The sequence below is a fragment of the Manacus candei genome, unplaced genomic scaffold, assembly GCF_025592945.1.
Source record: "Manacus candei isolate 608988 ecotype Guabito, Panama unplaced genomic scaffold, ASM2559294v1 h1tg000119l, whole genome shotgun sequence".
In the NCBI taxonomy this organism is placed as follows: Eukaryota; Metazoa; Chordata; class Aves; order Passeriformes; family Pipridae; genus Manacus; species Manacus candei.
The window spans coordinates 4,084,201-4,106,921 of record NW_026138167.1 but is presented as its reverse complement, the minus strand read 5'-3'; the positions used below and the strand labels follow the sequence as shown (position 1 = coordinate 4,106,921).

Sequence of the window (22,721 nt, the reverse complement as noted above, 5' to 3'; positions counted from 1 at the left end):
GTGGTTCACAAGCAGAAAGATTCTATGGTAGGAGTAGAGGATAGGCCTCAATGTACTCCTGACTGAAGGATACAAATGAACTGAAGCAGAAGATTAAAAAGACCTAATTTCAGCTTCCAAATACATTATCAACAGGAACCTGCCTGAGAAAAGAGGAAGTGATCTCTTCCTCTTAAGAGCCCAAAGGCCTCAGATCCCCCTAACTTCCCTGGCACGATTATTAATCATCGGGCCAATTGACCAGCTGCAGAGTAAACAGGGGGGAACAAACAGGAACAAACAGCGGAAATATTACACCACATTGCCTCAAATTGAGCATGAGTTACCACCATCTGCTCCTGGTGCCACACACAGGACCACAGGTTAGAAAGGAATTACGTCTTTCTCTTATTATGAGCTCATTGCTGCTTTGCACTTATTTTTTCCTCTGGGTATGCATCTGTTTTGCTGTTACTTTCTCCAACTCTGGACCAGCCAGTGTCACACAGCAGCTATTCTCCAATATAAGCTTTCCCTAATTTCCTTCTGCTTTTAGTATCTTTATCATTACATAATTAGTGTTTTAAAAAAAACCTCCAAGGCATTGTAAATCTAAAGGTATAGTCTGTCCCAGGTACCAGACAGTACTAAGCCTGTTGGTATAAGCAGACCAGGCATTAATTTGGCAATCAAAATAACAAGATGTGAACACAAAAGTAACAAAGACACGGCTGTTTACAGCACTGTGACCTCAGAAGGACCACCAGTGAAGGCAGAAGTCCTCTAAACTCCCCTACAGAGGGCCTACATCAAGTGCAAATGTCATGAGGCTCCAGTTTTGCTTCATTCTCAATGAGCAGCAGGGAAGAGATGATAAAAATTCAGTAGGGGAAAAGAAAACCAAGTAGAGAGGAAGAGGTATGATACAAAAGGTTCTTACAGAAAAACAAAATCAATATGGTGGTGGGAAATTGGGGAGGACAAAGGAAGACAAGGATGTCAAAAGAGGGCTCAGCAAAAGATATGATGAATTTGAAGTCACACAAGTTGGGGAAGGACCCTGACAACCATTAGCTAAAACCAAAGATCTGAGGCTTTCATGACTATAAATAATAACCTAAATTCCTTTGGTTTTTTCAGAAGGAGACACTTCAGATGGAGAGGGGGAGGGGAAACATCATTTCCTTTCAAAGGTTAACATGCAGTTGCCAAAATCTCTGACAAGAGATCGATGCTAGTAATAGTCCTTTCGGAAAATGCAGTTAAAAGTGAATCAGAATGGATTCAACGTTGAACAATTTTAATGAAGCAAGTGTCAAACAACAACATCAACTTCTTAAAAACAAAGGAGCTCCAAAATTTAATTACAAAAACATTGTACAGAAAACTTGGCATCTCAACAATTCCGAACACATTAATCCAGCAAATGGATTCTGTTTTCATATATTTCTCTTAACATTTCTTTAAGTGACAAAAGCATTTTATTCCACTCTTCTCCTTGACACACACTTCATTTTTTACTTCCTTTTTTTAATCAGTCAACACTGAAAAATGTAAACTGAAGTGACACTCTGAAAACACTGGAAAGAAAATCCATTTTATAGGGTTAATCAATGTAAATAAGAAGCTTCTTGATGAGACAAAACATCATCTGTCACATCACCAGTGAACAAGAACTTAGTTTTCCCCCAGATGCCTCAGGATGGATAATCCAACTCCCTCCCTTCCTTGTGGGAAAAAGCAAGAGGTTTGTCAGCCCCAGCTAATATCACCTTAAATTTTCTATCCCGTAACACTTGCATGCTGCTCAGCAGAGTGATGGCTGAGCAATGTGCCACAAGCCAAGAGCTGCCCTGGGCTTCTGCAGCCACCACCCCTTATTGACAGCATGGATGTGTTACAGCCTGGAATTGCATCCTTCCTCATATGGAACTTCTGGAGTCTTTATGGGATATGACTCCGGGAATTAGAGAGGAAGCCACAGACTTCAGGGTTTTGTAAATCAGCTTTTGGCTATGCAGTGCACTTTGGCCACTTTCTACAACAGTCAAACATCACCAGTTCTAAAAAAAACAAGATACACACAGGAGATTAAGGTATTGGTGCTTCTTCTGGAGACATTAACAACCTGTAGGATTTACAACATTCATTAGAGAACCCACTCATGTCAACATCAGCTGGTCTCATCTATGTTACAGAAAGCAGAGGTCAATGCAACAAACTGAGGCTCCTTTTTGTGAAGTCTTGAAAGCAAACAGAAGACAGAGAAAGGAGTTTCCTCCCTGAAGGAAGACTTGAATTCACCTGGAAAATCCCTGCTGCTTGGCTACAGCAATAAGCCCAGGAGTCAGCAGAGACCAGGGTATACAATATGTTGACCTGGAGATGGCTTCAGGCCAGCATGAAGTCCATGTGTACAGCACAGGAAAAGAAGAAACTGCTTTTTAATCTTCACAATATTTGTGTCACAGATACATTAAAGCTGACTGCAACACACTCCAGCAACAAAAGCAACCTCCAATTTACAAAGGGAATTTTAAAAGACGTCTTATGCAGAAGCAAAGAGATTGTCACGTGGAAGAAAGAGCATTTCAACCACTACTATAAAGTCCAGAGATGTCCAACAAGTGCTGAGCCAAACCAACAGTTTGACAGGAACCAAAGGGCAGCAAATGTTTTGCATAAGTCAGTGCAGACAGTGGGTGCCTTCAACTTTCACAAGAGGTGTGGTGTAGCTCAGCAAGGTTCCAAACTCAGGCATGCAGAGCTCTACTTGATGCAACTCAAAGGCCGTTTAGGTCACACTGGAACATGAAATGCTGAATGCTGCAGGTTCCACGGGCTGTACTTGAACTGTACAAAAGGTGAGAGCACATACAGGCTGGAATGCAGAATTCTGTGGGTTGCTATGTGGACCTAGCTGCTAATAGCTTTCTCTGCTCTAATAATTCATGCAAAAATATATGTGCTGCTTCCAGGCACCTGGCTTCCCAGCACTGATTTCAGGAGGGCAGAGAAATAAAAAAAAATACAATCCACCTGCTCATTTCTCTTTTTACAGAGAACTGTTCTCCCCATGAGATCATTTTCTCAAGAACAAGGCAGTAACATTAAATTAGACTGAGCCATGTATCAGAGGAAGGGCAAGCTTTGTGGTTTTAGACTAAAACAGAGAATCCTATTTATCCCTGCTGAGAAGAACTAACATTGCACTTTCTATCTTGATTTCCACTGACCTTTGTGATAGTAAAATGCTCTGCAAACATTTTCAAGAGATAACAGGAGACTTTCACAGAAGAGCAGGATGCTATGTGCAAGAGGTGCTCAGAGAGAAGGAGGAGGGAGGAAGTCTGTCTCATAGTAGAATCAAGTCACAAAGCATCAGCCACAGCCAGTCCCTAGTAGGGAGCAAACTCACTTGGTAGAAATTGCAGGCTAACACAAAAAAACCCCAGGATTCTGCTTAGGAAAAGCTTATATAAACATAGCAGGCAGCACAGGACAAGACAGTGTACCAAGGAAGACCCCCTGTTACAGCAGAGAGCACAAGTGCTGCTATCCAGGACTGCAAGAATCAGTGAACCAGATCAAAAGAAGAAAACAAGTGAAGGAAGGTAACCCCACAGGATAAACATGAAAACAAACCAAAAAAGACACTAGAAGACATCAGGCAATATAACACATCGAAGTTATTACTACAACACGTACGCTGACTTCATTTCACGAGCTGAGATTTCATCTCCACAGCCAGCCAGTCCACAGAAGGCAGGCACCCTCACACCCAGCAGAACTCATCGAAAATGTAGATTGCACAAAAGTTGCATGCTCGTAAATGTTCACACAGAGGACAGTTCCAAGTGTTTAGTGGGCGGTGTGTCCGTGGCTTCTTAAGACCTTTTAATGCATTGATCTGTTTGTCTCCCTGACAAACCACCCGGGAAGGGCCCAGGACAAACCTGCCATCCTCCCTCCCACCCTAGTCTTTCCCTCATGGCTTCTTATTCCACACTGGCCAAAAAAACATTTGTAAAGCTTCCCCGGGTCACGAGACCTGCAGACAAAACAGAAAATAAGTGTTAGAAGGCTACAATCTGCCAGGACTAAACAGGCACTGTGGCGTTATTTTCTGGATGTTTTATCCGAAAACACAACGTTTAGTATAGCAAAGTAGCCTATAGAGACAAAACTGAACTGAGTTTCTGTTTCCATCCAGATTCTAAATAACAAAACCCTTCCTCTTCTCCCCTTCTTCTTTGCACAAAGAAGTTTTTACCACGCAGTACAGAAAAAACGAAGTACTCACCAGTTTAGTCATATATTCCCTAAATACAATGCACTAAGCCACCAAAAAAACACCTCAGATCTGTGAAATACAGTTGTTTTCAGGAGTATCATAACAGTTTTCTATGGTATTGATTTGTAATGTGTCTCAGCCTCAAAGAGATCATTTGGTTGACAGAGATGACATTCAGAATTAATATACTTCATATGCATGTTAACAAAGGCACACTGATGATGACAGTTTGTTGATATGGTTTATCATGTACCAGGTGAACCTTTCTATACAAAGTTTCCTTGTTTTCTAGGGAATCTCTACCATTTTCTAGGTCTGTATCCAACAAAACCCAAACTTCTTCCTTCCAAAATTGTCAGAAAATATAATCATTGCCAAGTGCAAGTCAGTGTGATTAACAGTCCCAATGAACTACTAGACCATTATATTTAGTTACATGTATGTCTTTATACAGTGAAACTAGGTGACTGTAAATCACATTTTTAATTACTTCACACTGTTTTGCTACTGAAAAGAGGAAAGGTCTTGGTGGGAAGGGGAAAGTGAAAGGAGTACTATTTTTCAAATTGAAAGTAGAAACAAGAATTACGATTACAGCCCAATCCAGTTTATCCAAGAAAATTATACTTGCATTTTTAGGAACACAGAAAGTGTCCAACATTTAGGAAATATGAAGCCGTCTGACAAGAGAATGAAAGTCTAGATTTTAGCAGCCTTGAGATACTATTTCTCTGGCAAGGTGCTTAGAGGACAAATACCCATTTCAGGGCCTGGCACGCCCTTCTAATAACTGATGGATGAGAAACTGCTTTCCCTCTTATCCTTTCTGTAAAACCTCCCCTCCCCCAGTTCTCCTTCTGAGCTTGAGTGCTAATTGAAAACAGTATCCGAAAATGAGGAGGTTGATGAGCTGCTGAAAAATCCCAGACCTGGATCGACAAGCTGTTCCCTTCACAAATAGCAGCAGTAAAGGCACTTCTTTATTCTGCTGGGAGCTCAGTCATCTCTTAGAACTACAGTCCGTTCCATCTGGCTACCCTCCGGAAGGACAATGATCTTCCAGCTCAAGCCACACTATAATGGGAAACGTGTAATTAACTGTTCTACACAGTATCACAAAAGGTCAGAATCAGAAAGGATGAAAAGCCCTGTCTTCATATTTGCAGATGGCACAAGGCAGCTGTATTTGCATTTCTAAACACTATTCAAGACATGTGCAGTAGATCTCTACATAATAAGTGCCTGAAGAATGCAGGTATGTACTTTGTTAAAACAGAAATGGGCAAACTCCTCGTGGCTGCCTAGTGCTGTGCACCATGGGGAAGTGGGGGAGTAGGAGGTGTGGGAAATGCAAAGCAGCACAGTAATGCAGAAAGACTGGTATTTATTTCTTTGTAGATTTGGTTTTCTACTCTGTTCTCTATTACACTTTCCTAAGCTGTTGAACAGGAACAAAAACACAGAATCGTGAGCTCAATAATAATCTATGCAAAAGCCACATGAAATTAGAGTCTCAGCAAATGCTATGTATAGCCCAAACCATACATCAGTGCTTCATTTACATGTAAACCTTCATAAACAGAAGAGCTGTGGTACAGGTGCTACAGAGCAGGTAGTTGTAGAGTATTTTCAGTTTATAACAGTTGAGCTCCCCTGTAACCTCTTGAGACAAATAAAATTTCCCCGTAGCCACCAGATTCTACAATTAATGCTGAATTTTTCTGGTTTACTTCACTCAAGAAAGGAATCTCCCTCTAAATTAGTCACTCTGTTACCACTCTGTCAGTACTTTTACTCACCTCATACAAATACAAAAAGATTTTGGAGCTAAGGGGAATTTCAGAACCCTTTAATGCCGTTGGATACTTTCGACCCAATTTGACTTTCATTAAGACAACTTGCTCCCACGGCTTTGAGGTAGAAACCTTTTTGATTGTACAATATGGTGATCAGCACAAGAATCAGCGTCAGAACAGGTGCCAGAGGTACAGAGGAGCTGGCAGGAGCAGCCTGGGAGGGAACACTTACCCAGTCACTAGCGCTCCAGCCTGTTCACCACGTCCCGGACGGTGGCAATGAGGTTCTCGTTCTCCTGTGGGTTTGCCAGGATAATACTGTGCAGTCTGTTCATGTAGGAGTCAATAGTTTCCATCGTGGGTGTTTCCCCGCTACCTGTAGTTAGTTAAGGCAGTAAAATGAGCCACAGGGTATTTCCATGACCACAGCAATTCCAAAAAGTTCACACTAAGGGTGATTTGTGCCAACAGGTGAACTGCTATAGGAGGTGATTTTGCCGTGCACCACCTCTTGTGACAGATTCTGTAAAACAGTGTCCTCCTAACTCCACAAAGTGAGTAGTCCCAAGGATATGAGGACTAATGAAGCATGGCTCTCTTTGATTTGGGTCTCATGGTTGATTATAACAAACTCTCTCAGCTGGGCATTCATAGTACCTAAGTGGATTCCCTGGCAGCTGACAATACAGACACGGCCTTTCTTTTAATCAAAGAACTTGCAGGTCCTGTCTTTTCCATTTAGTAACATTTTCATAAACCAAGTCAAGTAGAGCAAGGACTGAATGCGTGTCTCACTTTATTAGGAAGAGTAAGAGCAGTAAGAAAATAAATGTCATGCTGAAATAAAGCACTGACACTACACTTCCCCCTGCCCGCATTTTAAATATTTCATTATCTACTACAACAAAAGCTCAGAAACAGCCAAGAGCACAGAACAATCACAGCAGGCCACGTGTTCTGAGTTCACAACATGGTATACACACAAGCAGTTAAATTTAACAGGCCAGACAGCCTTACCTGGCAGTGGGACCCCAGCGAAGCTGGTGGTGAGCGCCTGGCGCAGGGTCTCGAGGTGCTGCTGCAGCACCGTGTTGCGGCTGCGCTCCTGGATCACATCCACCTCCAGCTTCTCCACGGCAGTTCTCATGCTCTCCACGTGCTTCTGCAGGGCAGCGTTCCTCTCCTCAAACTCCATGTTGGATTTCCGCAGCTGCCGCAGCTCAGCTTCCCGGGCTGTGAACATCGACCCGTCCCCAGGGAGTCAAAAAACTATCACAAACATCCCTGGGATGAATGTTCTAGAGTGCTCAACTAACGACTGTAAACAGTGCAGCTTTGGTTTAGAGATGAAAAGCATCAGATCATAGAGTGCCAATAGTGCCTACAGTAGTACTGAAGTAGACTTGATTTCTAGAGAGACAGACAAACTAGAAAACATTCGAAGCATCAGAATGGAAGTGAATTGGGGAACTGCTGAGGGAGGAAGATGGCAAGACTAATTTCAAATGCATTCAGAATGACAGAGCTTAGCAGCAGTAGTAAGAATCCTACAAACAAGATACCAGTTACAAAAATACTTTTCTACAGATCATCACGAAAAGTAACTGAATCTGAATTCTGTTCCATCAAAAAAATCTCTAGGCAAAAAATACTAAGCTCTTGGGACACACAGCTATGAAAAAAAAGAGTAACAGAAAATGTATCAGTGGAATCTTCTGCATAGTGGTGTGGGGGGGATAAAATACTGCTAACCAGCCTGAACCATCATCATGCTATATCTTAGGTGTTTCTTGGAGCTAGCTGATCTTTAAGGTCCCTTCTAATCAAGGCTGCTCTGTAGAACAGTAGATCCAGCTTGGACTGCCAGGAATAACAGCACAGGGAGCTTAAACATCAGAAACATTCTCTAAAAAGATTAATTAGGGAAGACAAAGCAAAAAAAAAAACTGCTTTGCAGCCACTGTGTTCATACAGAGGTAAGATAAAAGCAGAAACTGTACCCAAGTCATTACCTGAGCTGGGATGGGAGAGTGCAAGGACTCTCCAGTCAGGCAGCATCTGGCAAGAACTCTAGAAAAGCAAGGAAAGGATCCTGCAAGAGCCTGACTTACCTTTACTATGATTCAGGAACTCTTCTGTGAAGATTGGAATGTCAAAGACAGATCTCTCCTTTGTATCTGCTTCTTTCTGCAAAAGGAAGAATAATAACAGAGCTCAATGGTTTGTTTTCAGCAATTCATTTAACTGTTTTGATCATGAAAATAGAAGAGCAGGGAGACCAAAAACTGAGGCAGCTAAAAAGCTGTATGGATAAAAGACACTTCCAGCTTCTACCAAGACAAGTCAAAGGGTATATCTCAGCTACAGATACAGGTTTAATCACAGCCAAATACCATTATCAAGAAATATCATGTAACATACTAAAATACGCCCTTTCACTCTAGCAACATTACACACAAGAATGATTCAGTTTTAAAGCTATCTGAATGTATTTATATTTTCCACCATCAACCGACACATTCTGAAATAGTCTGTACAGAAATGTCAACAAACAGGAGACAGAGTAAGGAAAACGCACAGCAAGTTTCATGATTCTTGGCCTTTCACCACCAATGCAAAAAACCCAAAACACACTTTTAAATCAGGAAATGCTCTATAACTTAGTCAGAAAAGCCCTAAAAAACTCGATTTGACTCAAGGCAAGAAAACCCTACTATAATATACTTCAGTCACCACTTCTGCGTGTCAAAGGGCAATTAATGCTTACTTTAGCTCCTGCACTGTTATTGGCAAAGCCAAAGAAAATTTGGTTTGATAAACTGCAGCAACCACAATCAATCTGTACCTTAACACAGAAACAAAGTTAAGCATGCAAGAATGCCTGTGGAGAACAAAAGCTTTTCAAAACTCTCCAACACCGTGGTTGACAATGAACCACAAACTCATGGCCAAGAACTGCACTGTTACACATGATTTGGTGTCCAGCAGGCAACCTGAATGTTTAACAGCTGAGAAGGGAATTCTGGCCCCTGAGCTCAGAGTATCATATTGGTGTCTGCCACAGAAAGGGGCTAGAAGGGGTGAGCTGAATGCCATTTGGCAGTCAACCAACCAGGTACTCTGTCTTTACCTGAAGAGACAGACTGTCAATTGATTGCTTTTAAAGATAAGCTGACTTTTATTGTCTGGTAGAATTACAGCTGAGGAGCTCTGTATTTATTGAGTGAGAACTCAAACCTCACTTGGCATGGATCAACTGAAGACACACCAGAAACAGGCAAGACTAGAGGAAGGGGTAACAAACCTCCCCAGCTCTCAGAGGCACAGCAGGGCTTCGCTTTAGCTTCCTGATCACACATGCTTTTCACTGAAGATTTTATACCTGCTGCTACAGGGAAAATGTCTCAAGAGTACATATTTAGAAATGAGAAGTCATGTACAGAAATGTGAAGAACTTATTCATTTTCTCTGAACGCTCCCTAGATAGCTAGGAATTAATTTCACCCCAAAATCTAGGGCCTCAACATTAATATGCACTAAATGTTGGCAGTTAGAACACTTATAGAATATCCATCTGAAACATTCTAATTCATGCCTGCCATTGCTACCTGGATGCAAAGAGGCACTGGCTTGGATCATCACTGGCTCCTAGAGAACAGATGGTGGAGGAGAGAGTACTACAAAGAGAAGAGGGTATTCTATTGGCAGCCCTAGGATACAGGTTCTTCAGGTAAAAACCAGGAAATGTTAAGGCCATTAGATGAAATTGTTCAGCTTCCAAAAGGCAACCAAGAAATTCTACTAAACAGAAGCGTGGTAATGAAAACCATCAGCACTCTCCCACTGCAGAACACACTACCCAGCACGTAAAAGATCCTCCTGAGAACTCTCAAGTGCCTAAGCCACTCTGAGGTTCACTGAAGATTAAAATCATAAGGTTTTGATTACCTCCTATTGAAAAAGCTCCAGCCTGTTCAGGTTATGTGTCTTTCAGCCATCCCTCAAACTAAAAGAGAACCAAAACTGTTTCTATCGTTTGCCTTAAACAAGACTGATATACTTCCAGATTGTCAACAAATGGTTATTAAACCTGAGGTTGAACTTGGAAGGTTCTGGAACAAATCAGACTTGAAGTTCTCAGAGACATGGTGAAGTATGGTAAAGAGAAAGCTGAGATTTGGGGGGTTTAAGGTCACCCTTCCTGGTATGGTCAGGCTACAGACAATGGAAGGAACAGATACAATAAACATACTACTTCATTAAGTGTTCTCAGAGGAGATGGTTTTCTTATGTGCTCCTACTACAGCAGCCATTTCCCTGTCTTCAAAGGTTGTAGATACCACCAGGCAACACCTGATCTCCTTGACATGTGCATAAATCTTTGAAATCTTACCACTAAGAAGTGTAACAGTCTGCATGAAGACAGACCTACTTGGAATCGAACAGTTTGAGGAAATAAAAAACACCAGAACAATGGAGAACAATTATCAAGGATTTCAGTCACTGCTGATGACAACAGTTCCAGTGTATACTGCCATATGTTATATGTATGAAACTAGAATTTGGAGGAAGAAAAATGTTCTATTTCATGCCCACAGATGAGCTCATGAGACAGCACATCCATGTTTTTCAAGTCTATATCGATTAAATGTCCTCTCTCATCCTTTAGTTATATTATAATTCATATTTGAATTGCCTGTTGCAATACTTTTTAGAGGTCATCTCTATATATACAATGTTTAGAATGACTTCAACAGTGACTCACAGAAACTAAATCATGAACATTGAAGTGGAGCAAGGCGAGGAAAGAGGTTTCCTTGACCTTATTTTCTTATATTCTCTCAAGACATAATTTAATCAGCTCGTACCTACTAATCACAAACACAGGAACAATAGTCAATGTGGACAGGAGAAAGCAGCAAGACAACAAAAAGCTCTAGTCTCACTTCCAGCAACAACTTGAGTATATATTTCAAAAGCAATCCGAGTTTTTTCTGCTTATTCCTGTACAGGACTATAATACTTGACTTCCCTGCACAAAGGATGTGAAGGCATATTAGGTGATAAGCATGTGGGATTTTATAATATAAAGGTGAAAAACACCAAGTAGTCAAAGGCACAGTTTCAGAGAAGGATGTCTAGCATGCTGTTAGTTCAACTATGTCATGGTGTTCAGCTGTATCTGAGGAAGCTTATAAGTCCCACAGAGTGAAGAGGACTCCATTTTAACTACATTTATGATGTGAGATACCACCAGTGATGGCTTAAGTGAGAAGGATAAGAGATAAGACTCTGAATTTGTAGTTTGCCACCTGTATAATTTAAAGGTTATGCAATAGTCACAGTCAACCTAGAACTTGAAGCCTTCAGTAATGTGTTTTTATACAATTAAAGAGCAACTTTGATTCAGTGACTGTAAAATTAGAAAACTTGGGGCCACGTATTTCTAAAAGTTAATCTTACTGCAATTTCCTTTAAAAGTTAATACAAGGCATATCAAAAACATCCTACCAACGCATTTTCCTGAAAGTGAAACTTATTTTCCTTCAGGTTGACAAGACCAGTAGCTGCCTCTCAGCAGTGCACAGCCCTGTCACCATTGTAATAAACACATTAGAAACCAACTGGATTGCTTTCCCAAGGCAAAAAGCCTCACCAAGAAAAACAGATCTTTCAGAAGGCCCTACTGCTTACAAGTGAAGAGGCTGTGTATAAACAAGATTTTTCATTGCTCTTAGTTTGCAATTTATTGGTAACCATGAAAGCAGCTCTGTGGCCCCAGGTAATACAACTGGAGAAAGCTGCAGCATTTCGAGGGGAGAGAGACCATAGTCAACCAGGATGCACAAAATTTGTTACATGTGTCATCAACTTAAGCAAGGGCATTTTATCTCCAGAGATTATCACTCTTTTCCAATATTTACATATGCAGAAGGAGGGGGAGGGCAGGAGGAGGTTTTAAGCCAAATGTTTTCCAGTTATTGGTTGCTTTACCCATTTTCCTCTCAAGGAAGACACAAGCATTTGTGTTGCTGCAGAAAATCAGTACCTCAAAATAGCCACCTCAAGGTGCTAACTTGGCAGACTTATCAGGGTCTCAAGCTATCTGTAAGTTTTATCTCGGTATTTACTTACCAAATAATAAAAATTCTGTGCTTTGAAAAATTTTTAAATAAAAATTCTGCAAGTTGAACCTCTAAAACACCAGGTAAAGGCTCAATTATACTGACTTGCACCCAGTGACTGACTTAACATTACAAAAACACCCTTAACAAAACAGACCTATGTTTTATGTGTACCCTATGTTTCACTTCACCTTAGATCATTCACACCTGCCCAAGACTTACGAGATTTAGTTTTCATCATACTAATGAGTATAAGAGTACTCAGTTGTTTCTAAACTTTTGATCAAAACCTGCATAGAAAGAGGAAAAATTCACACTCTTCTGATTAGGGTTTCAACTGGTATAAACTGGGGTTTGACTTCACTAGAAGTTTTTGTCACCTGAAAATCTACCCACTGATGTTAAGTGTAGAATGAAGGAGTTTACCTCATGATCATGAGCTGGCTGTCTTGCTCCATCTGAAAAAGAAAACAAACAACCAGTCTCCCAAAATACACAAGATTTGAGAAAACAAGAACCAAAGAATTAAAGCAAGTTACACAACCTTAATCACACAACAATTCTAGACAAGGCAGCTTGTGCAGCTTTCCTGGAAAGCCAACAGAAGCTGTGTCTAACTTTGATGCCTTTGGTGCACATCCTCCAACACAATCTAGACACAGCTAAATTTACATCAATCTAACCACTTTACACACAGTTGATGTAAATGTCATGGAAAGAACACATTCACTTTTATTAAGCCTTTAAAGCAAAAGCTTCAAATGAGTGTCAGGGTACATGACTAGCTGGGAACCTTCTGCTCTAGCTCAGCTCATGTTTCTGTCCCATTCGATACCTTGTCTGTGGGATTTGCCTTTTTGTCTGTCCTGGGCTTTCCTGCTGAAGACTTTGTAGGCTTCAGTCTTCTGGTACTGCTCCAGCTCCCGCATGTAACGCTCCTTGTCCCTGTCTGCTTCGTCGAGGTAGCGCTGAAACAGAAAAGTCCAAGAGTTTCAGGGAGTTTCCTCCCCTTTGGGAAAGAAGGAAAGAAAAACAACTTGTCAGATGAAGTTCTGATCCATGTCACCTCTGCAAACAGGAAAGAGACAGCCAAGAGACAATGAGAACGTATCTGAGATGCAAAGACATAAATTTTCTGGATAAAATGACTGTATTCTGGTGTCCTACTTTCTCTTTTTTTTTTAAGCCAACTAACTATTCTGTTAACCCCATTTTTGTTAGAGCTAGGAGTAATTTGCCACTAAGTTCCTCTATTTAACTGAATGCTACCTATACATTATAGACCAAATATTTCAGAATTCCTTTTCTGTGGCCAGGATTAAGTGCTGCCAAACAAGAACACCTTATCAGATGATGCTTTATGGTTCAGACCTGTAACAGTGGGGTTCCAAATACACTCTTGTTTTCATGCCTCACAGACAAAAAGCATCACCACACACTTGGCACATCTGAGAGGTGAACAAAACATGATGGCTATTGCCAAGAGTAGCAAAAAGGTAAGAGCCTGGCTTTAAGTGATATAACCTGTCCTCATTTGGGTTGATGGAAATCTTTCTTATTGGGCTGAAGGTATTTCACACATCTGCATGACAGAATGAGCTTCCCTGGAGACTTCTTTAAGGGAACTAATGAACTGAGAAACATTTAATGAATGGTCACAATGCTTACTAATGGTATTCTTTCCAGAAAAAAGTTGCCTTCCCATTTCTTCCTCCTAAGGAGTTTAAAATTCAATGGATGTAAGTATTAAATCAGACTGAACCTTAGTCAGCCTGGTATGACTTACTTTCATTAAGTCATCACAACAGTACATATAAGTTATAAATTCCATGCATTTGCAACACTGTTTTGACCCTGCTGAGGACAGTGTTAACATTCTGGATGGGAGTGCAAATTTGGTGATGCTGGGCTGGCATTGCTTTTGGACATGGTATTCTTCCATGAGATATTCTTTTTTTCCATCTCCAGCAATGTGTTGCTGAAAGGGCTCAGCAGTCTCCCCCTGACCTGCTCTAAGTTAGAGACTTACAGCTTTACTCAAGGACAGATTCCCTGGGGATTTAAAAAGCAGTACACAGAATAGAGATCTGAACTCAATTTCCTTTTTCCTGGGTTAAAAATCTGCCTCAGGCCCGATAAGAATATGTTAAAGGCAAGGGACTGAGGGGCAGAATGTCTTTTTCCCTTCTCTCCCAGCAGACATTTCCATCAGGAGTATGTTGCTGCAACACATCCTCTCCACGGATCTAAGTTTCAAACCTTACTTTAGGGCAATCCTGATTTTCCTCCAAGGAACATCATTCTCACTGTCTGTTACCAGATCAACTGCTTTGCCTTGCCACACATTTTCCACTATGGTTAAATCACTATCCCTATGCACCATTTTATATCATCTCTGCATACCTTGTACTCTACAAGCTTAGTAAAAAGCAACAAAAGAAAATTTCGGTTTTTGAAGCATCTCATTTTTCATTCATAAAAACTTTAAAGTATTACCTTACCCTTGAAGTACTTTTGAGAGTTCAAATATCCTGATCAATTCATATGAGAGCATCAAGCTGCACTGTGATTTAAGAACTGCTTTGCTGTAATATCCGACTGGCAATCAGGTGTGGATAGTAAGACATCCATTAGCAATTAACCCATTAACAAGGTCCAGTCCAGATGGCCTTGGTCTTCATTCACTTATCAGACAGTGCAGAAGGCCACAGTAGTCCCAATGAGAAAACACCACATGCCAAGGCTTTGACCTTACAGGTCTCAGCTGTATCTGAGTTGAGCACAGCAGTTACTCCAGATGGATCCCATAAACGGTGGGATGTCTCGTTAGAGCAATCCCCCCCATCCTGACTGTATTCTGGCACTACCTAGAGGATACAGTTCTCAAGTCACACCTGGCTGAGATGCTATGGCCCTACCAAGGTTCACCATTTGAACTCTGGAAAGACCTGTGCCCCTTATTTTGAAACATCCTCCCAAACACAACTTCAGTCAAAAGCCTATGTTAACTTCCTCACCAAACAACAATATTCCCATTTAAGAGTAATCACAATCCAAGAAGGAAAAGGGAGTTGAATGGTACCCGTTTCTCCTCAGGAGGCAGTTTACTCCACTCATTGCCCAGCATCCTGGTGATCTCTGGGAAAGGCACTTCAGGCCTCTTGGCTCGAAGCTGCTCCCGACGCTCGTTCATGAACCGCACGTACCCTGTGAGGGGGGATTTGGGGGCATTGCTGTCCCTGAGGGGTTTCTTCCTCTTCCTCCCTTTGGCCCAGCCTCCTCGTTTGGTCCTTTGCTGCTGCAAAATGAAAACAGAAGACAATTCAGACTGGATGAAAATAACCACCTCTGGAAGGAATAAACATCCGTGTCTCAAACAACTTCATCAGGAACATGTTGCTGCAACACATCCTCTCCATGGATGTAGGCTTTAAACCTTACTTTAGAGGAATCAGGACTTTTCCCCAAGCAAACCCAAAGAAGTCTCATTATGAAAAGTTCTTTACAGTATCCCCTGATCCACAGGGACAACAAAATATCATTGGCATTAACTTGATTCTAAAATCAGAAGAATTGATAATCCGTGACATGATCATCTTAGCTAATACAACCGCAAATATTTTTATTACTTGTTTGCTTGTTTGATTTAAATTTACTTTGGTTTTTAATTATTCTCATCCTCCCAGTCATTTACTTCAGTATCACTTTTGGAGAGATTTTGGGTAATTAGTTAGCAGTTGATAACTAGTTATTTTGCCCCTTCCAAATTGTTCTCCTTCATGTATAATGTGCCCAAAATGTGGGGGTGAGGACAGTATACAAGCTTTTCTATTCTCATCTGGTCTGTAGGCTCTCTTTCCCACTAATCACCTCCAACCAACAAACTCCAAAGGAGGGAATATTGTAAGATTTGCCTGGGGCACACTGTGAGCTCACAGGAATAGTAACATTATCATTCATCCTCTTGGCTTCATACTATTTCTACAGCAATCTCTGGACAACACTATTTTCTAATGCTATGTACACACAACTATTTTCAGTACTTCTAATCTTCCCCCAGACCAACATGTTCCTGCCATCATGTTAGTTTTAGTTTCCCTCCTGGAATTTTACTACATAATTAAAAAAGGACCTCACAGCTGAAAACAATGTACAAGGAGGAATATCAAATGCATCTATCAAAAGAAAAAAAACCCCAAACCACTTTCTTGTCAAACTTCAGCTCCTTCTCAATTTAGTCACCAAAAATCAGTGCTGTTCTCAGCACATTCTAACTGCCAGCTCTCCTTGGCTACCTGTGTGCAGCTGGGCAACACAGGAGAAAACCAGGGAATCAGAGGATGAAAATGGCACACAGTGAAAATATGTGATCCTGTAAAAAAAATTCTGAGTAGGTAAGACAAACCAGAATGACAAAACTCCACATCTTTGCTTCCTTGAGAAGTCACTATTATTTCATCTCACCTCCTCCTCAGGCTTCTGCTCAGTGGTTTCAGCAGCATTGGAGGACTCATTTTGCAGCTGCTGAGCCTGTGACAAGTCCTCCACCAAATCTGGGTTATTCACAGGCTGTGAAGCTCCACCACTGAATGAACTCTCCGAATTAGCTAATCTGAAAAAGCACATAAGAGCAGAACAAAAAATTTAATCATCATATTGCTAAATCACTTCCTCCCTAATCTTCTAAAACATGCAAAAATATTGCAAATATATTCATTCTCACACTAGTGAGAAAAAAGGAATTTTAAAGTGATTTTTGAAGAACTGGCTGTTCCATCCAAGCAACTGCTATAACTACCAGAGCTACCATAGGCTTTCAAAGACAATTTGATTTTTGAAGTGTTATTTTGTTTCATTTTTAGTGAAGTATTTCATTATACAAATAACTGTCAGTCAAATATATGTTTGGATCAGACACCAGAGAGCATGAATCTACCCTTCTTCAAAAATACCATAAAGAATTCGAAATGAATAGTTTCATCATCAACCAATATACACCTTTTGGGATGTGTTTAATATATTCCTCCACAAATACATTTACAGGTCTGTGGTTGTGTATGATTTTGGACTGAACTTTATTCCATGTAATCTCCTGCTGATACATGTGGGCATTTAAAACACAAACATGACGAGCTCCCAACAGGCTCTGGAATGGCCATTATTTAATTTTGCTGCAAGAGCTGTATCAATCTACCTTCCCCCAGGAAAGGACAAGCTGTCTGGAGGCAAAAACAAAAGCAAGCCCACAGAAGTATTCCTGAAAGTAGACTGAGAAATGAGCACACATTCTGGGACAACAACCCCCTGGACATTCTCACCATTGTGCTCAGTGGGCAAATTAATAGAAGATTTTTGCACTCATCTCAGGTTCTAAACTCTTCTTGAGCCAGGCTAAAGGTAACTCAGCTTTACTCAGTTACATTCATGAAAATTCCTTTATAGCACTCTATGCTATAATTTTAAATATTCAAAATAACTGTTCCTGTTAATGTAGAGTACAGTTACAGAAATTTGAGCTACATTAACACAATTGTTAGTTGAATGCCCATGGGAAAATTTGTCTTTGGAGAGAAAAGCATATTTTTATTACTACCATCAGCAATTGTGGCATAATTACTGGTAAAGACACAAGGGCTGGGGAGATCCACACCTGACTTTCAGACACCAGGGTGAGTTCATATTACTGACAGTTAGAGAGGGAGAAGGGAACAGGGCACACACCCTCCTGTAAGTGAATTACATTTGGTGTGTGTCAAACTGAATGATACAGTTCTGGATTCACTTTTATGGTTTGAAGACTATTTCAGCTTTCCTATGCATTCCCCCTTGGCAGGGAAGCTCTGAACGACACATCCAGCAAAAACTTCCATGTGATGCAGCAAACATTGATGAAACCTCAGCTGACACATCTTAAACACAAGCCTAATCTGGACATGGGTCTCACTTGGCACCAGAAAGTTTGAAATCCCAGCTATATAAATCCAAATTCAGACCCACTTGAAGCAAATGTGTCCATGTTCGTTTTTACACCGCTTTACCTGCCTACAAAGTCTGAATTTTATTGCTTGGTGCTTCGCAGAATGGAAAAGAACTTTGAAGTACACAGCAAGAATCTCGAGTATTCTTAAAAGACAACTTCTTCTGGCACTGTAATTTTAAGAGGCCATTGTTGCAGTCTGTAAAAGCAGAGTCAGTCTGGCAAAAATGAAAGTCATGAGACTCAGTGATTTTCAGAGATCAGTGATGAACAGTGTATCTTTAATGGAAATAAATTGAAATTACTACAGCCCACAGATACATCCTCCCTCTCTGCCCCCATCATGTCTCTTGTCTTAGACTAAAATCCTAGACATTTACCTTTTAAAGGTAAGAGATATTAAAAATAAGTTTGTGACCACTTCCATCAGTTCAGAAGAGTCCTGGTTTCTCCTAAACAGAGTCCTGTGATGTTCTATCAAGGCCAAGGAAATGTCAAAAGATTGATTTTTGTTGGCTTTGTTTCTTTTTTGTTAAAAAATTACTTACAATGCCCTCTGAAACAGTTTCCCTGGCAAGTCCAGACAAAGTATCTACCAGTTGAAGATGAAAGAGTTGCTTACCCAGTTACATTGATTTCACCACCTTCCTTAGATCCATCCTCATCTGTAAAAAGTGGAGGAAGATTGGAGCCAGCTACCAAGTTCTCCATACCTCTGGGGGAAAAAAAATAAAGGTAAGAAAGGTTAAAGTATCTCATTGTTTCTCTTGAGTAGCACTTCAGTTCAAACATCATAACATAGCACAGATCTCTTTACCCCGGAAGCCAATTGGCAAGTCATGGCTGGTTGGCTTCAGGACAGATCCTGTGGGCAGCTGTGCTTAAGGTCAGAGAAGAAACACCATAAATGATGCTTCAGTTCAGAGTTCCCCTTTTAACAGAGCCCTGTGCCAATGCCACAGTGTTGCTGGAAATCACTGCAGCTTTCTATTTTATCCCTCGAGACAAATTCTCATTCATCACACTCAGCACACAGGTGCATAGATCCTGCTCTTCCAGTCCACCTGCCTGTTTATTCCCCAAGTGTGCCCCCTCACCAGAGGTTTGTGTGAGCCCAGAAGAAAACTGAAACCAAGACCCCCTTCGAAGTTTCAAGTTAAGGTTGTATTTGATAATTCCTTGTGTACATTTTCACAATTAATCCATGCACACTGTTACTGCTGAGTAAGAGAACATAGCTATGTTAAGAGTATTTTAACCTTTGAGTCCTACAGAATCAAGTGGTTTAAGGCACTATATACTTCTCATTCAATACAAACTGCCCCCCAAGTTACAATCAGTTCCTTTTGTAACCTTGCTTCCTGCCACTGGAATTTAAGGTGCGATATGAAATCCAAAGCATCACTAAATTTATTCATCCTCTTTCTTACTAAAACACAAAACTGTTGTATTTTAGTGAGGAAAAAAAAAATCCCAGAAGTCTTAAACTCACTTTAAGATTATGAGTTGCCCATTTTGAAGGGCCATACTAGGTAAATTGCTGTTCCTTCAACTTAGGAGTCACTTTTGATGAGCAGCCAGTACTCAGCTTGAGTACTGCTATCCCTTTCAGCTTGTACACTTGGGCTTGGAGGGACTGATGAGAGCTATAATCTTACATGGCTTTCCCATGGATTGGTGTGCTTTCCACTCAGCATTGAAATCTAAGTGATCTGAGACATAAAATCCTGCTCTGTGTTTTTAATATTACATATTTTCCCACAAATCCCGCCCCAGTTCCAGAGATAAAGGTTTTCTACAGACAAAAGTAATGATACTGCTTCTTGCATCTTACAGATTTTGCAGATCTCTGTCACAAGTACCACATTCACCCTTTTCTCTTCTGCTTCTCCAACTGCCAAGATCCTTAGACCATCCTTAAGAATGGTCATTCTTAGTCCTTCTCTAGAAAATAATTAAAGCTAAGCAGACTGGTTCAAGGTGCTACATTGACCCCTGGCAGAGAAACTCCCTTTACTCCTGTACAGGAAAGGGTCAACAAGAAACGAGGAAATCCAATTCCTGCCCTCCCATTACAAACCACAGGCTGAGGACAGTTTTGGGGGCTCAGCCTCAGAACTGTGGCACAGCTGGAGACTGACCAGCAAAGGGCTTCCAAGGTGCTCAGGCATCGAGAGCACCTGAATAAGGGGTGTTGAGGAAACCAGGCTTGCTCAGGCTGGCAGAGGGGGCCAAGGGCAAATCTGACAGGTGCCTAAAACTGCTGGATGGCAGAGCAGAGATGACAGAACCAAACTCGTTCGGTTGGCTTGGCTGGTTGTGTTTCCCAGGGAGGTGCTGATGGAGTCTATCCTGGCAGATCCTAAATGCTTAAAGCTGGAACTGACCTCAACTAGTGCTGGCAACTGTCCTGCTCTGAGTGGGAGGCTGGACTAAGATGACCTCCCTCCAGATGTCCCTTCCAAGCAACATCTGCAGTTCTCTGAATCACAACTCCACATCATGCTTTCTTTCAAATACTGGCATCTTTGACATGAAAAGGAAGAAAACTCAAATAATATAATACTTTTAGGTAAAGTGGTGAGATATTCTGATGGAACAAAGAAGATTTTAATCCTTAAAGGAGGCAGCACAAACAATACTCCCCTACATATAGAAAAGAACCTACATCAAGGCTGGGACTTGATATATCACAAGAAATCTGAAAATTCCCACTGGTTTGAAAAATGAGCTCTTCACTGATGCCCAGAAAGCTGTTTAAGGACAGTTACTAAATATATACAACACAAATTGCTTCATGCAGTTGTCAACTAAGAGAGAAATGAAGTTCTGCTTTATGTTACACAGTCTTTGTTTTGTCAGTCAAAAGTTCTAAATGAATATTTTCAAAAAAGGAAGCTTAAGCATGACCTTCTCACCAGGTCCTGGTATGTCTGCTCACATCTGGCCCTAGGCAGCAGCTGTAGAGCCTAAGCTCACTTTCAAACTGCAGGGAGGCAGATGGACACCAACTTTAACAACACAGAAACAGAACACAAACACAGGAAGCTGGGAGAACACACACTTATTTTTTTTTATTTAACCCATATGTTTTAGATATTAACTCTCTCAGATGACTGAGCCACATCCTAAAGAAAATGTAACATCACTGAAGTTACAACAGCTTCTAATAAGTTCCAGAGAGCAAGAAAACAACAGTTCCCCTAAAGCTCACTGAGAACAGATGGGAACCTACACAAGTCTTTCAGTCCCATTTCTCAGGGACAACTCCCTCATACCTTTGCTCCAAAGTCACTACCCACTAGTTTCAACCCCGTGGCAGAGCCACATATTTATTTCAGGGACCTCACAAAATGGCCAAAACAATAACCTGAGGAAAAGAACAGTAGTGGGGAAGAAAAGAGATCACTGCTTCTCAAACTGGGCCTTTACGGAACTCAGAGGGCTTGAAAAGAACAGTTGGCAAGTCCCATTTAGATCTGTTCTGAATATTTGTGTGGCTTTGTCAATGTAAACTCTGCCCAAAGCATCTCCTGTGACACAACTGGCTAAATTCAAGACACAAGAAACAACATAGACTTAGTTTTTTAATGGTTCACACATATATCCTATTTTCATTTTTTAACTATGTCTACCCAAATGCAAAAATAAAATTGAAATTCATGTTAAACTCTAAACTTTACCAGCTCTACAATTCAGTGCAAGGAAGCATCTCTTCCAAATAAAACTAATTGAAACTAGAGCAGCTCTGAGTTCACTGTACTGCTACACTACTAAGTGTGTTGCAACCACCTAAGCAGGAACAAAGAGACTGATTTATTTCTTAACAGCAGCATTTGATGATTTAAAAGGTTCAACCAACACACACACACACTAACATTAGTTAAATCTCTTCAGGAGCCTAGAGAAGATCCTATATTATCAAAAACATGGCTTAATTTATCTTTTTCTTTCCCTCTCTTCCCTCATTAACCCAGGCAAACAAAGACTTCATGATCCAGAAAACATACAACAGTATTTTGCAACTTCCAGTTCAAATTTTTTAGCTGGACACTTTGGTTGCATGCCATAAGAGATAATAATATTTGTACATAATTGTACAGAGTGTACCAACACAGTCTGAGAGAATTACTCAGGAGATGAAAGAAGAAATCTTTTACAACATAAATATCTAAGTGCTACTACACACACCAATACACAGGGGAGAATGAAACAGTGAGTAATTAAACACCATTCAAAACCAGAAGTATGTTTAAGCTTCCTTAATTTCTTCTCACATTACCTTTTGTAGGCCCTGACATAACTTATGTTATTCTATCAGGAAATAAAATAGCTGAGTTGTGTTTTGAGTAGACTGAAAGCTACTATTGGATCGAATTTCTAGTCACAGTTGTACAGTAGAAAGGAACAATTAAAAGAAGGTAGTTGAAAAACCAGGATGAGAACAAATCCATGACTGGAGCTAGACAGAATGACTGACTTTTCCATAACATCATTACTAAGGCTGCACTATTAACAACACTACTAGAGGGCAGCAGAAATAAGCACAG

General features: G+C 40.7%; 1 protein-coding gene across 4 annotated transcripts in view; it reads right to left on the bottom strand.

The window, feature by feature from the left end:
* Positions 1–405: 405 nt before the first annotated feature.
* Positions 406–22,721, bottom strand: part of HMG20A (high mobility group 20A) — a 40,241-nt gene continuing 17,925 nt past the window's right edge. For 3 of the 4 annotated variants that reach the window (XM_051770379.1, XM_051770377.1, XM_051770376.1), the window contains 9 exons: positions 18,794–18,886; positions 16,659–16,806; positions 15,277–15,492; positions 13,030–13,162; positions 12,621–12,652; positions 8,181–8,256; positions 7,087–7,302; positions 6,302–6,445; positions 406–4,030 (listed from right to left, as the gene is read on the bottom strand). In XM_051770379.1, coding sequence (XP_051626339.1) covers positions 6,309–6,445; positions 7,087–7,302; positions 8,181–8,256; positions 12,621–12,652; positions 13,030–13,162; positions 15,277–15,492; positions 16,659–16,806; positions 18,794–18,882 — 1,047 coding nt within the window. In that variant the 5' untranslated portion in view covers positions 18,883–18,886 and the 3' untranslated portion in view covers positions 406–4,030; positions 6,302–6,308. The remainder of the gene's footprint in view (positions 4,031–6,301; positions 6,446–7,086; positions 7,303–8,180; positions 8,257–12,620; positions 12,653–13,029; positions 13,163–15,276; positions 15,493–16,658; positions 16,807–18,793; positions 18,887–22,721) is intronic. The other variant, XM_051770380.1, reaches the window with a different exon arrangement.